At 35.8% G+C, this 12,662-nt stretch overlaps 1 protein-coding gene across 2 annotated transcripts in view; it reads left to right on the forward strand.

The window, feature by feature from the left end:
* Tenm1 (teneurin transmembrane protein 1) overlaps positions 1 to 12,662 on the forward strand; it is a 621,649-nt gene that overhangs the window by 462,219 nt on the left and 146,768 nt on the right. For both annotated transcript variants that reach the window (XM_013018086.1, XM_013018087.1), the window contains one exon: positions 3,730 to 3,946. In XM_013018086.1, coding sequence (XP_012873540.1) covers positions 3,730 to 3,946 — 217 coding nt within the window. The remainder of the gene's footprint in view (positions 1 to 3,729; positions 3,947 to 12,662) is intronic.

The following is a 12,662-nucleotide window of genomic DNA, read 5'->3' on the forward strand; positions in this document are numbered from 1 at the left end:
GTAATCCTAGCTACTTAGGAGGCTGAGGTCTGAGCAATGTGCTCTAAAGCCAGTCTGGGCAAGGAAGTCCATTTAAGTCCAATTAACCACCAGAAAACCAGAAGTGGTTCTGTGGCTCAAAGTGATAGAATGCTAGCCTTGAGCAAAATTGGTCACAGGTGCCCAGGCCCTGAAGTCAAGCCCCATAACTGATGAGAGAGAGAGAGAGAGACAGACAGAGACAGAGACAGAGACAGAGATTGTATCTACCTAGCAAGGTTGTTACAAACATTAGCTGAGATGATACAGGTGGAAATACCTAGGCCTGGCAAATATTAACTAATATATACATGGTTCCAAAATCTTTGCTATAGCCTACCAATATCTCTTTTTGCCCAGGACCATGCCTGAATAGCAATAATTTCAGGCTTCCACATAGCTAGGATTGCAGGTATGGTGATGCTTGGCTATTTTTTAATTATTTAATTTATTTTTAATGTAAAGGTGGTATACAAAAGGATTACAGTTAAATAAGTCAGGTAATGAGTACATTTCTTTTTGAACAGTGTCACCTTTTCCCTTTTCTTCCCTGACTTCCCTCCCCTACAACTTTTATAGTTCATTTTCAATATAGTGTCTGGTGAGTATTATTGTTGCATTTGTTCATTCTTTGTCCCACAATTTCTTTTAAATCAAGATGATAATATGGATGCTGGTCCTAAAGGATATGTAAGTAAACTCCTTTCAGGTATAGGAAAATATGGTTCTTTGATTTCCTTATATTGCTTCTATCCCTTTTTCCATTCTCATTTTCAATTAAAGGGATTCACTTAAGAGGCAAAAGTTTAATACTGATGATTTAATCACATAGCAAAATCCAGTGTCCTAACTTTTCATCAGCACTAATAGAGCGAATTGGAACATTTCTAAATCACTTGGCCATGCTAGGACCTATGAAGACCATGTTTAGTCCCTCATGGCAATGTAACACCCTCCTATCTTGCTAAATTTTATTTTTATTCCCTTAAAGACAACACCTTCAAAGTAAAAAGGCAAAATCAGCTAACATTTGAAATGTTCATACCTTACACCCAGAGTCTGACTGTTAGTAGGGTGCCACAAATTCCAATTTGGAACAATAGAAGAACTGTTAATCCAAAAAAATATACACATCCAGTGTGACTATCATTTGCACATCTTTGTAACAGTCTAGATATACTGTGTTAACTAATGTGATAATTGGTAAGAAGATCTTTATCCACGTACTGGGTGTGTCTATGAATTATAATTTGGGTAGCATGTCATTCTTCTGACTGAATGCAACCTGCCTAGGTTCAGCAGAAGTCTTGTTGTTTTCCCAGAAAGCAGAGGTATTAGAGTGTCGGCTCTGAATAATAGATAATTACTAAATTTGTGAAACATCTTAAATTCTCCAGTACATATCAAGATGAGAATTTGGCTCAATTTTGAATTGGTTCTATGTTTAGTTTTAGAGTCCAATTTTAAAAATGACTTGGGCATTAGTATTTCTCTAAAATCAGGGTTTGTCATAAAACATAAAATTATATAGGTTATTGAACAATATCTATGAATATCCAAACTGCATTTGTTGATTTTTTCCAGACACCACACTAGGTGATTCTGCATATATAATCTCAACAATAACTAGTGCACTATTTGATTTTTTTAATGTAAGCTAAAAGTAACTGCCTATTTTAAATGCAGTTTTTTTTATTGTTTAGTGTATTATATGCCAATTCCAGACATCAGAGAACTCTTCTAATCAGCCTGGTAGTTTCGCCAGCTTTTCAGTGCATCCAGATGTTTAATTAGCAGAGTAAAGAGATAATGTGCTAATAAGAGGCTGAGAATAACATATTGGAGGGAGAGGTGATAGTGACATCTAAAATCCATAAAAAGGTCTGTTAATATGTTTTGCTGAATGAAGAAACAGAAGGAAAGGAGAATCTCTTTTAGAAATAAATCCACACTAAAAGTCAATCATCACAGTAAAAGAAATATATATACTGAGAAAATAGAAATCAGAGCAAAAACATACCAAGCAAACAGGAAAAGTAAGAAAGAAACAAAGTGCATTTTAAATCAAAGTACTATCTATGGTACAGGGAATTCGAAAGGACCACATGTGAGGAAAAATATTTCCTGGGTGCCCTAGAGCTACTGTTCCAAATGCCTACTCTGCCTGCTCTCTTGGTGTTGTAGGCTTTCATTGTCCCCAGCTGTGGAACACTCTCCTCCCTCTCACTCAACAGGAAAAGCCAAGTAGTGGAGGGAGAGCAAGCATAAGAGATGCAGGAAACCAGGACCAGGAATTTTCATCTGCAGACTTACAGAGCCACTGATCTATCTGAAACTCCCTATTCTTAGCTGCAAGTTAAGAAGATTAGAATCTTCATATCTACCCTTGTTAAACAACTAAATTAGAGCCAGTTGCCTGCTTTAAGGAGACTGGAAAGGTTTTAATAGATTTTTGCTCCTTGGGTATGGAATGAAGTGTCCATATGCTCAGTTAATCACTCAGCCACTTCTCTTTGCATGCAAGTGTCTTAAAGCACTTCTTATATTTCACTAGTATAAGAGTCATCTGATTACACACCTATTTTTCCCATGAAGCACTGAGATCCTAAAAAAGAGGGAATCTTTTTCTCTTCACCTCCCCAAACACATAACACCACCTATTAGATTCTCAATAGTCCCTCCTCCTCACATAATTCTTGAGCCCTACAGCAGTCCTCTATGGAGAGTAAAAGCTTTTATGTGTTTCTTTTCCCCCACTTGATGCAACAGTCGATTCAAGAATCTGGAGAAAATGATGAAGGACAAGGAAACGAAAGCAAGTTGTCACACTCATATATCTCAAGTTTAGCAATAATCACACCAAAAATCTCCTTTCGAGTTATAAGCAAACTGTAGTTGGTTCAGCAAATTCCCTTTTCAAACGTATTTATTTTTAAATTATCTTTAAATAGTTGTACAACTAGGTACAATTTCCTCTTTTTTAAAAAAATTAATTTTGCAACTTGAGTGTGCAACAGCATCACCAAGATAAAGTATACAAATCCTGGGCTCTATATAAATTGTAATTCTATGGAAGTCAGGTATATGCATACATAAGAAGCTACCCAGGTCCTTGACTGCACAAAAAATCACTTTTCTACATATTTTGGCGCCATGAAAATCACTGTGTCTATTTTGAGAGTTATTAGTATGCAATAATAGTGGGAGTTAAAAAACACAATGCAAATTCAAATTGGGTGCTCAAAGATACACTAGTTGTGAAGAATGCCCAACAAGAAATGTACTCATTACTTTAGTAATAATGTAACTGTAACCTATCTATACAGCATGTTTACAAGAAAATAAACATTTTTAAAAATCACCAGATATGTTTTTATTTATAAGGATGAGATTCCCTGAATAAGAAAACTTCTAAAGAATGTTACCTAACAAAATACTATGCCTAAAAGCTAAACTGTAACTATATAAACTATATTCTCCACGTTGTAAATGACAAGGAATTCTGAAAAGACCTATATTTCTCTGAGGTACCAAGTAAACTTCAATAAGCAATAATTCACCAAAAAAGTAAATGTAACAGATTTTTCTAATTCAAAATATGATTTGCTAATCTGATATTTAAATTTTTCTCCATTTTGCATATTTCATATTATTTTGTTTCTAATCTTAAACCTAATAGTAATATTTGGTTTGTTTGTTTTGTTTTGTTAGACGGTTTGACAGACTGTGTGGACCCTGACTGTTGTCAACAAAGCAATTGTTATGTAAGCCCTCTCTGTCAAGGCTCACCAGATCCTCTTGATCTCATTCAGCAAAGCCAGCCCCTCTTCTCCCAACATTCTTCAAGACTCTTCTATGATCGAATCAAATTTCTCATTGGCAAAGACAGTACTCATGTCATTCCTGCAGAGATTTCATTTGACAGCAGGTATGTTTATTTCTATTAGTACTTAATTGATAATTTTGCTTTATCAGTGAAAAGATAACTTTAAAAAATCAGATTCCTTCCCAGTTTACATAATCTATACTGATATATTTTCTTAGGATTTCTCTGGAATGGCTAAGGTGCTATTGATTAGTTGTGGAAAAAATTTCTGTAGATTCTGGATTATTAAAGATATATGTCTATAAGTTGCACATGAGGCTTTTTTTGTAACTCTTCCATACAGAGGAGTTACAATTACATGGGCAAGATAACCAGTACATTTCTTATCAAGCACTGATGCCTCCTCTTTGTTTCTCCTTCCCATCCCTTTCCATACTCTCCCCCTCCCCCCACCCGATCTTCCCCTAACCCCCACCAAAGTTGTAAAGTTCGTTTTTCGACATAACGACTTGTATATCTCATTGTTGCAATGGGTCCACCTGTATCCCTAGTTAAACTATTTGTTTTTGCCCTTCCCCTCCACAAATTATACCAACATCAAATACAGTGAAAGCATGGATTATACCGTGGGGGAGGGACATACAAAGCAACAAAGAAATCACTTATAAATATGTTAGAAACAATTGCATGAAAGGGAAAAAAAAACAAAAAAATTAATACTTATCTTGGGGTTCATTCACCTAACATCAACTTATCTGATCTTTCCTGCTCGACTCAGACATATACTAGCTATTGCAATTAAGGGAAACCATGGGACCTATGTTTCTTTGGGCCTGGCTTACTTCACTTAATATAATTTTTTCCAAGTCTTTCCATTTCCTAACAAATGGGGCAATGTATTGTTTCTGATGGAGGCATAGAATTCCATTGTGTATTTTGTACCACATTTTCTTGATCCATTTATCTACTGAGGGGCATCTGGGTTGGTTCCATATCTTAGCTATGGTAAATAATGCTGCAATAAACATAGTCGTGCTGGTGGACAGAAGGGAACCTTACTGCATTGCTGGTGGGAGTGTAAACTTGTTCAACCACTTTGGAAAGCAGTATGGAGGTTCCTCAAAAGACTTCACATAGAACTCCCCTATGACCCAGCAATCCCACTTTTGGGCATTTACCCAATGTTCACAAACAAGACCACACTTAGGCACATGAGGCTTTTAATGACAAAATAAGATTCAACTCCTTGAAAAAGTGTGAAATTTTAAAAGTGAAATTTTAGATTTTGCTCTGTGATTAAAAAAAATGTTTCCATATGAAAGAGTTCTAGGAATTTGACATCCTAATATGAAATGCAAGATATGGGGTCTGTTTGAGTAAAACTCAAATGCATTATTGTCACACAAGGTATGAGACCAAGCCAGGTGCTAGTGACTCATGCCTGTAATCCTAGCTATTCAGGAGGCTGAGATCTGAGGATCGTGGTTCAAAAGCAGCTCGGGCAGGAAAGTCCATGAAACTCTTATGTCCAATAAACCACCAGAAAACCAGAAATGGCGCTGTAGCTCAAATGGTAGACAGCTAGCCTTGAGCTGAAGAGCTGAGGGCCAGCGCTCAGGCCCAGAGTTCAAGACGGACACACACACACACAAAAAAAAAAAAAAAAAGACATGAGACCAAGCCAAACCCATTGAGCAAAGAACTTTCTTAGTAAATGAACTCACTGTTTGAAGTATCATTAACATAAATTTGCATATTGGTATTCAATGCTGAATCTACTGCAATGGTATAATTTATTAATCAGCAGTACATATAGATAAGACAGTAAAGCCAACATTTCTCATCTCAAAAATGTCACTCTCCATTCACTACAAAAATTATTCCACTAGTTTCCTAGACAATTACAAATAGGAATTTCTTTAAGTTTCAAAATAATGCCTAGGACACCAACATCAAATACTTCTCTAATTTTGGGAGGGGAAGGGAAAAAGCAAAATCCTTAAATAGGGATACAGGTTGACCCATTATAACAGTGAGATGTACAAGACACTATGTTGAAAAATGAACTTTACAATTTAGGTGGGCGGTGGGGGGGGTGTAGATATGGAGGTGGGAGGGAAGGGATGGTAGGTGAAAACAAAGGAGGAGGTAACAATGTTCAATAGGAAATGTACTCATTACCTTTCTCATGTAACTGTAACCGCTCTACAGTATTTTTAAAATAAAAAAGTATGAAAAAATATAATGCCTAGGAGCTCCTGTCTATATCCCAGTCAGTTGTGACCTAGTGGTTTCATAATTCTTGACCTTGGTAGGACAAGAGTTTACATTGATATCAGTGCACATTACAAATAAAACTTTTACACAGTAGAAAAGGATAAATATAATAATATGCATGAAATTTTTACTCAACTGCTTTCCCTTCAATTATATACTGGAACTCCTACCAAAAGTAAATATTTCCTCAATGTTTTTATTTCTATGTAGTGATGATCTCACAGAACCCCAAATACAAATGTCAATATAACAGAAGAACAGACTTTTCTTTCAGGGAATCTAGTTAAATCTTGCCTTCTTTTAAAAGAATCAATGATCTTCACTTTGAAATGCTTCTCCCAACGCCAATAACTCTTAGGTAACTTTTGGATGGGATGTATGTAAGTAATTATTTAGATACAGATATTTCTTTGTTGCTTTGTATATCCCTCCCCCACAGTATAACCCCTGTTTTCACTGTATTTGATGTTGGTATAATTTGTGGAGGGGAAGGGGAAGAAAACAATTGTTTAAATAGGGATACAGGTGGACCCATTGCAACAATGAGATGTACAAGACCTTTGTTGAAAAATGAACTTTACAACTTTGGCAAGGGGTGGGTTGGGGAGATGGATAGAGATGGTAAGGGGAAACAAAAGCGGAGGCAACAATAAGAAATGTACTCATTGGGGCTTGGAAGGTGGCTCAGTGGTAGAGTGCTTGCCTTGCATGCAAAAGGCCCTGGGTTCGATTCCTCAGCACCACATAAGCAAAAAGGAAAAAGCCGGAAGTGGCGCTGTGGCTCAAGTGGTAGAGCATTAGCCTTGAGCTGAAGAGCTGAGGGACAGCCCCCAGGCCAAGAGTTCAGGCCTACGACCAGACCCAAAAAAAAGAAAGAAAGAAATGTACTCATTACATTGCTCATGTAATTGTAACCCCTGTGTATGGTATTTTCACAATAAAAAAGGAAGGATAGGAAATCTAGACTGGTGAAACACACACACACACACACACACACACACACACACACACACACACAAAGAAAACATACTGTATACCAGAGGAGCCAAAATAATGAAATATAGCCATTATCCTGATTTATGGGGAAATTAGTCCTGAAAAAGACACACACAGAAAGAGGGAGACAGGAGAGAGAGGAAGATTTCCAGAGTGAGGAGGAGAGGAGAGAGGCAGAGATATGGAGAAAGACAGGGAGAGGCATAGAGATGAAGACAGAAAGAATGACAGAGACAGAGACAGAAACAGACAGACAAGGAAGGAGGGAGGAGAACAAACAATAATCTTCATGGCATAAAGATGTGATGAATGACACATTGAACTCAAATAAGGGGAGAAAGTCAAGACCTAAGAGAGTCAGAAGACAAGTCATTGTGACCCAGGGTACCACATTTAAGCAATAAACTTAGAAAAGTCAGGACCGACTTAAACCCTATGGTTCAGCTTCATGCTTCAGCAGTGCTTGCCAGCCACTTACAAAATGAACAAACCTATTACTTGTGGTGGTTAATGCCCTTCACCTCCTCCTGGTTTGATTGAGTTTTCCCATTCTTTTGTAAAATGCTCCAAGTTATCATTTGGCTCTGAAAGTCACATTTAAATTCAGAGCGATGGGTCTCCATCCAGGAGTCTCAGTTACTACAGTCCATTCTGTTAGAAAAGGTGCAAACATTTTCTAAGGAAAGTCACTGAAGATAAGCAATCTAACAATATTTTCTCTAAAAACTAGATTTTTTTCTTGTGCAATTCTTGGGCAAGATAAGTCCAATTCTGATCACATATATAAATAATAACAGTTACAGTCTCTTACATCTATATTGTACCATTTAGTTTGCAAAGCAATTGTATAGTATGCTATTGTGTCTTCACAGCATCCCTTTAAAGTAGGTAATTGTTTTAGATATATTTTTTATATGAGACTAAGGTTCAGAGAGAATAAATAGCATGCCCCAAAGCACACAGACAGAAAGTGTGCATTGGAACAAGCAAGTCCTGTAACTGTTCCATTATGCCACCACTGCCCCATTTCAACTTGTCCTTAAATCAGTCTGGTGACATGAACCAAATTTATCCTAGGTAAATGGCATCTGGGTCAGCACCAGAAAGCTAGAAACCAAGTGAATTTAAAAAAAACCAGTTCAATTTAATGCTTTAAAATGACATCATTTACAAACTTGGAAGTAATGCTTATGGCTTACTTTGTACTTCTTTGTAGAGCACAAGCAAATGACAAGAAGTGAATGTGTTGCTGTGTATAAAATGTTACCACCACTTGTTACATATCAAATTTTACTCTAAGCTTTTACATCTGATATTTAAATTAATGCTCACAAAACTGTGTGATAAAAATGGTTACTAACTTCACTTTTCAGGTGAGAAGGCAAGAACTTAAATGTGAAGTCCTTCAAGTCACCATGAATGTGTGTCAGTGACAGAATTTGAACCCAGTCAGACTACTGTTGAAAGTCTGATCTAAGACTATTGTGAAATACTAGCTACTTATGGACACCTATGTTTCATAATCAGACAAACAATTTGGATTTTTTATTCTCACTACATACTTGAGATAATGGTGGAGAGCCAGGTATAGAAAGCATCGCTAAGGGACTTATTTATCAATTGGCAAAATGTGGTCCACACAGTAGACTTGATCTTGAGCATTGTCACCATCAGACATCGTTGGTACTAAAGACAGTGGTATACTGGTGACTTACAAGGACATACAATGGTTAAACAATGGTTCTGCTGGTATTTCCAAAGGAAACTAGACATTCCTGTTCTGAGTGTGCTGTGATGGTGTGTGGCAGCACATGTAACAAGTACTTACTGTGTTCTATGATTGGATAACATCAGTGTAGACATTTAACTTGACCACAGAGAATGCTCTAGAAAAATCAACTCACTGTTTTTTTTTACACAATTTACCATGTAGCTAAGTTTCTTCTTTTCTTCAATCTACTGCAACATGACTATAAAGTAAACCACATATTCCTCATGCCCTGTATGACTTATTACTTTTTCATAATGTAAATAGGTGAACAGGAGCATTATTGATCGGCAGTGTCTAAGCATTTAATCACTATTAATAATGTAGAAGGTTTTTATAAATATGTAAAAACAAGAGTACATTAAACTAAATGACAGCAGTAATTTGCAAAGTCAGACTGTTCACTCACAAACACTAATGGAGAAGTGCATTTAAAAAAATTCTTCCAGGGCTAGTACAACCGCTGACAGTAAGGTCTGGCCAAACTCACTTGTCTGTTTTGTAACCATGACAGGCTGATCTCTACATCAGTCCATGTCAAGTGTCTATTATCATACTTTGCTTAAAACCAGCTCACGGATGAATTTTTGTTGGTCTGACACTTAGAGATTAGAAGAGTACAGTCATGATGTCTTCTGCCCACCACTAGTAAAATATCTTAGTTTAAAAGCTAGAATTAGGGACTGGGAAGGTGGCTCACTGGTAGAGCACTTGCCTTGCATGCTCAAGGCCCTGTGTTCGATTCCTCAGTACCACATAAAAAAAAAGCTGGAAGTGGTGCTGTGGCTCAAGTGGTAGAGCACTAGCCTTGAGCTGAAGAGCTGAGGGACAGCGCCCAGGCCCAGAGTTCAGTTCCCACGACCGGACCCCCCCCAAAAAAAAAAGTTCTAGAATTAGAACCAAATTTAATATAGTACTAACAGCATGAAAGCTCTAAACAAGATGATAAACTTCTTTTAGTTCCAACTTTCTATGGAGTTGTTGCATTTCACTTTCCCAGTTTACACTGAGATGTTGTTCGGTGTTTGCTGTGAATTACTCTCAAGGCTTATTCTTAGATTTTGTGAAGACACGCACCAGGTCTGATTCGTTCTACCATCGTTTTCAATGAGATAGCCAAGATGGCATATCTCTGCTCCAAAATGTCTGGTGAATCAGCTTGAATGAATGAAATAGCTGAGGGCTGAAATAGATGGACAGGAGCTACAAATCTTTCTTTCCATATAAAACCCTTCTGTTGGTAACTTGAGCTTCCGACTGGCAACTCCCCTGGGAACCAGACTACAATTTGTTGAGCTCCTTTGTTGTAATTCAGGCATGAAGACTGAATATTCTACAGACAGGACATGCCAGGTCTGAATTTGAGTTTGAAAATTGCCATGGTATCATTTATCATTTAATGTGTAAAAACAGTTGAAGAACTTGCTCACACTCAGAGTATTCAAAGGTCCAGATATAGGCCCCAAGTTTTGTTAACAAAAGTATCAAATAATTTTGACAATCTTTAATTGACCATACAACAGAGCAGGTGAAACTGAATGAACAAATGCATCACTTAGTTTTCATTATTTTGAAATATTAAATGCTCTTCTCCCTAATGAAAATGTCATTTTCATTGCTTAGAATATCTAAATGATATTAAAACCTACAGTAAGTCAATTCCCAAATGTAAAACCAGTCTAAAGTTAAGATTACAGTTCTCCAAATAGCACAGGAACAAAATTTATGAATGATGAAGAGATTATCTAACAATATCAAAGGAATTACTTGTTTTTATAAATTTACAAGACCTTCCACCACACAGCTTGCCAATAATGGACATCATTTATAACTGAGCATAAACATCAGTAACTCTCTCTTCCTTCATATAACAAGCAGTTAGTACCAGAAGAAAAATTAGAAAATAAGGAGCAAGATCAAAAAGTCAGTAGGAAGACCACTATTAACTGACTCACCTTGGTATATATCATTATTGAGTTTCACTAAAAAAAAAACATAAAAATGTCCCAAAACAAATTAAGATTCAACAAATACCTTAAGCATGAATCCCTGGAAACATGTCTCCTCACCCAAGATGTATTCCTCTTTTAGTGTGCCCCACACAACAATAAAACCTGATTCTTTATCCTTATTAGTCATGATACCTGGTAATCGCAATAATTACTTATAATAACTTGTTTAATAAGAGATTCTTTTCTGCACTCAGGGACATATAGCATTTGCCATTCTATGAATGGAAATCAAGCTAGTAACCCAAGAATCAGGTTAAGGGAATGCTGCAGGAAAATGGTCTCTGCTTCAGAAGCAGCTGATCTTTAATAAAGACTGAGGCCTGAAAATAACCACACTGGTATATTTCAAACTAGAAGACATAATTTTATGTTTCACTAATAACAAATGAGAAATGTTCAAGGTGATGAATATTCTAATCTCTTTTAATTGATCAATATACAATTTGTACACATATTGTATTGTGTGTTGTTTCAAACTATACTCCATTATTTTGCATACTTACTACTTTATTCTAGTAAACTAAGATGAAATATAACAAAACAAAGTCAAATAATTATACCTACAGATACTGATTACACTTTTAAAATTTTTATTATATTTAAATAGTTGTACAAAAGGGTTTTGCTTCAATATGTCAATGTATGAGTACGATGCATCTTGATCATCATCACAGCAATATGTTCATTCTTAGAAGTTCACTTTGAGTTAATAAATGAAAAAATATTTTGTTAAAATGTATAACTTGGAATTTGTCCAAAAACTACAGTAACTTGAAATTTACAAGTTTAATCATTTCATTTTATACAAAAACGTAACATAAAGTAAATGTCTAATATAAAAATCAAAATTTTGTTTTACACCAAGTTTACAACAGGAAACACATTGAAAATAACTACTCAGAACTTTCACTTGGAGGAACAGAATAGTTCTGCATGTTGGGTTACACTGATAGTGGACTGATTACTATTTTAAGTGTCTATTTTAAGAGTAAATGATGGTTTTATGTCCTCAGGAGGAGATAGTCAGAGATTTCAGAATCCTCTGCCATTCTCATTTATTTTAAATTATATTTTTCCTCTGCCATTCTTTTTAATGCATTTTTTATTGTCAAGGTGATATACAGAGGAGTTACAATTACATAAGTAAGGTAATAAGTACATTTATTTCAAACTTGTTACCCCTTCCTTAATGCAACATAAAACCCTGATACTGATTCATTTTTAAGCACAATGTGAGTATTATTCGTTCATTAGTTCAACAAATATTTCTTGTAAATCCACGGTACACAAAGAATTGTATGGCAAATATAAGCATAAAAAGGAGTCCCTTTCAGTCACAGAATTTACATTCTAGTATCAGAGGTAGTCCAATATCAATATTTAATTATTATACATTCTGTATATATCAAATTATCATGCTATATGCTGCAAATGCACACAAATATTAAATACTAGCTTAAAATCAAAACTAAAAACTGCATCAAATAAACATAATTTTTTTAATTGCAGTAAGTTCACATCATCATGGACCATCAGGTTCCTAATGGAGCTTGGAGTTCATTAATTCAAGGATCTCAAATTCAACCAATTTGATGGGACAAATGTGTAACTTAAATGGATGTCAAACGAGAGGTATTTCAGCAGAAAAAAACAAAGTCATTAAACAATTACAGAAATGATACTGACCTGGAAGTTATCAGCAATAACCCTGAGATGGGACTAATTGATTCAGATGAACACAAAGAGCTTCTAAAATTGACACACA

This window comes from Dipodomys ordii, unplaced genomic scaffold (assembly GCF_000151885.1).
Source record: "Dipodomys ordii isolate 6190 unplaced genomic scaffold, Dord_2.0 Scaffold38, whole genome shotgun sequence".
In the NCBI taxonomy this organism is placed as follows: domain Eukaryota; kingdom Metazoa; phylum Chordata; class Mammalia; order Rodentia; family Heteromyidae; genus Dipodomys; species Dipodomys ordii.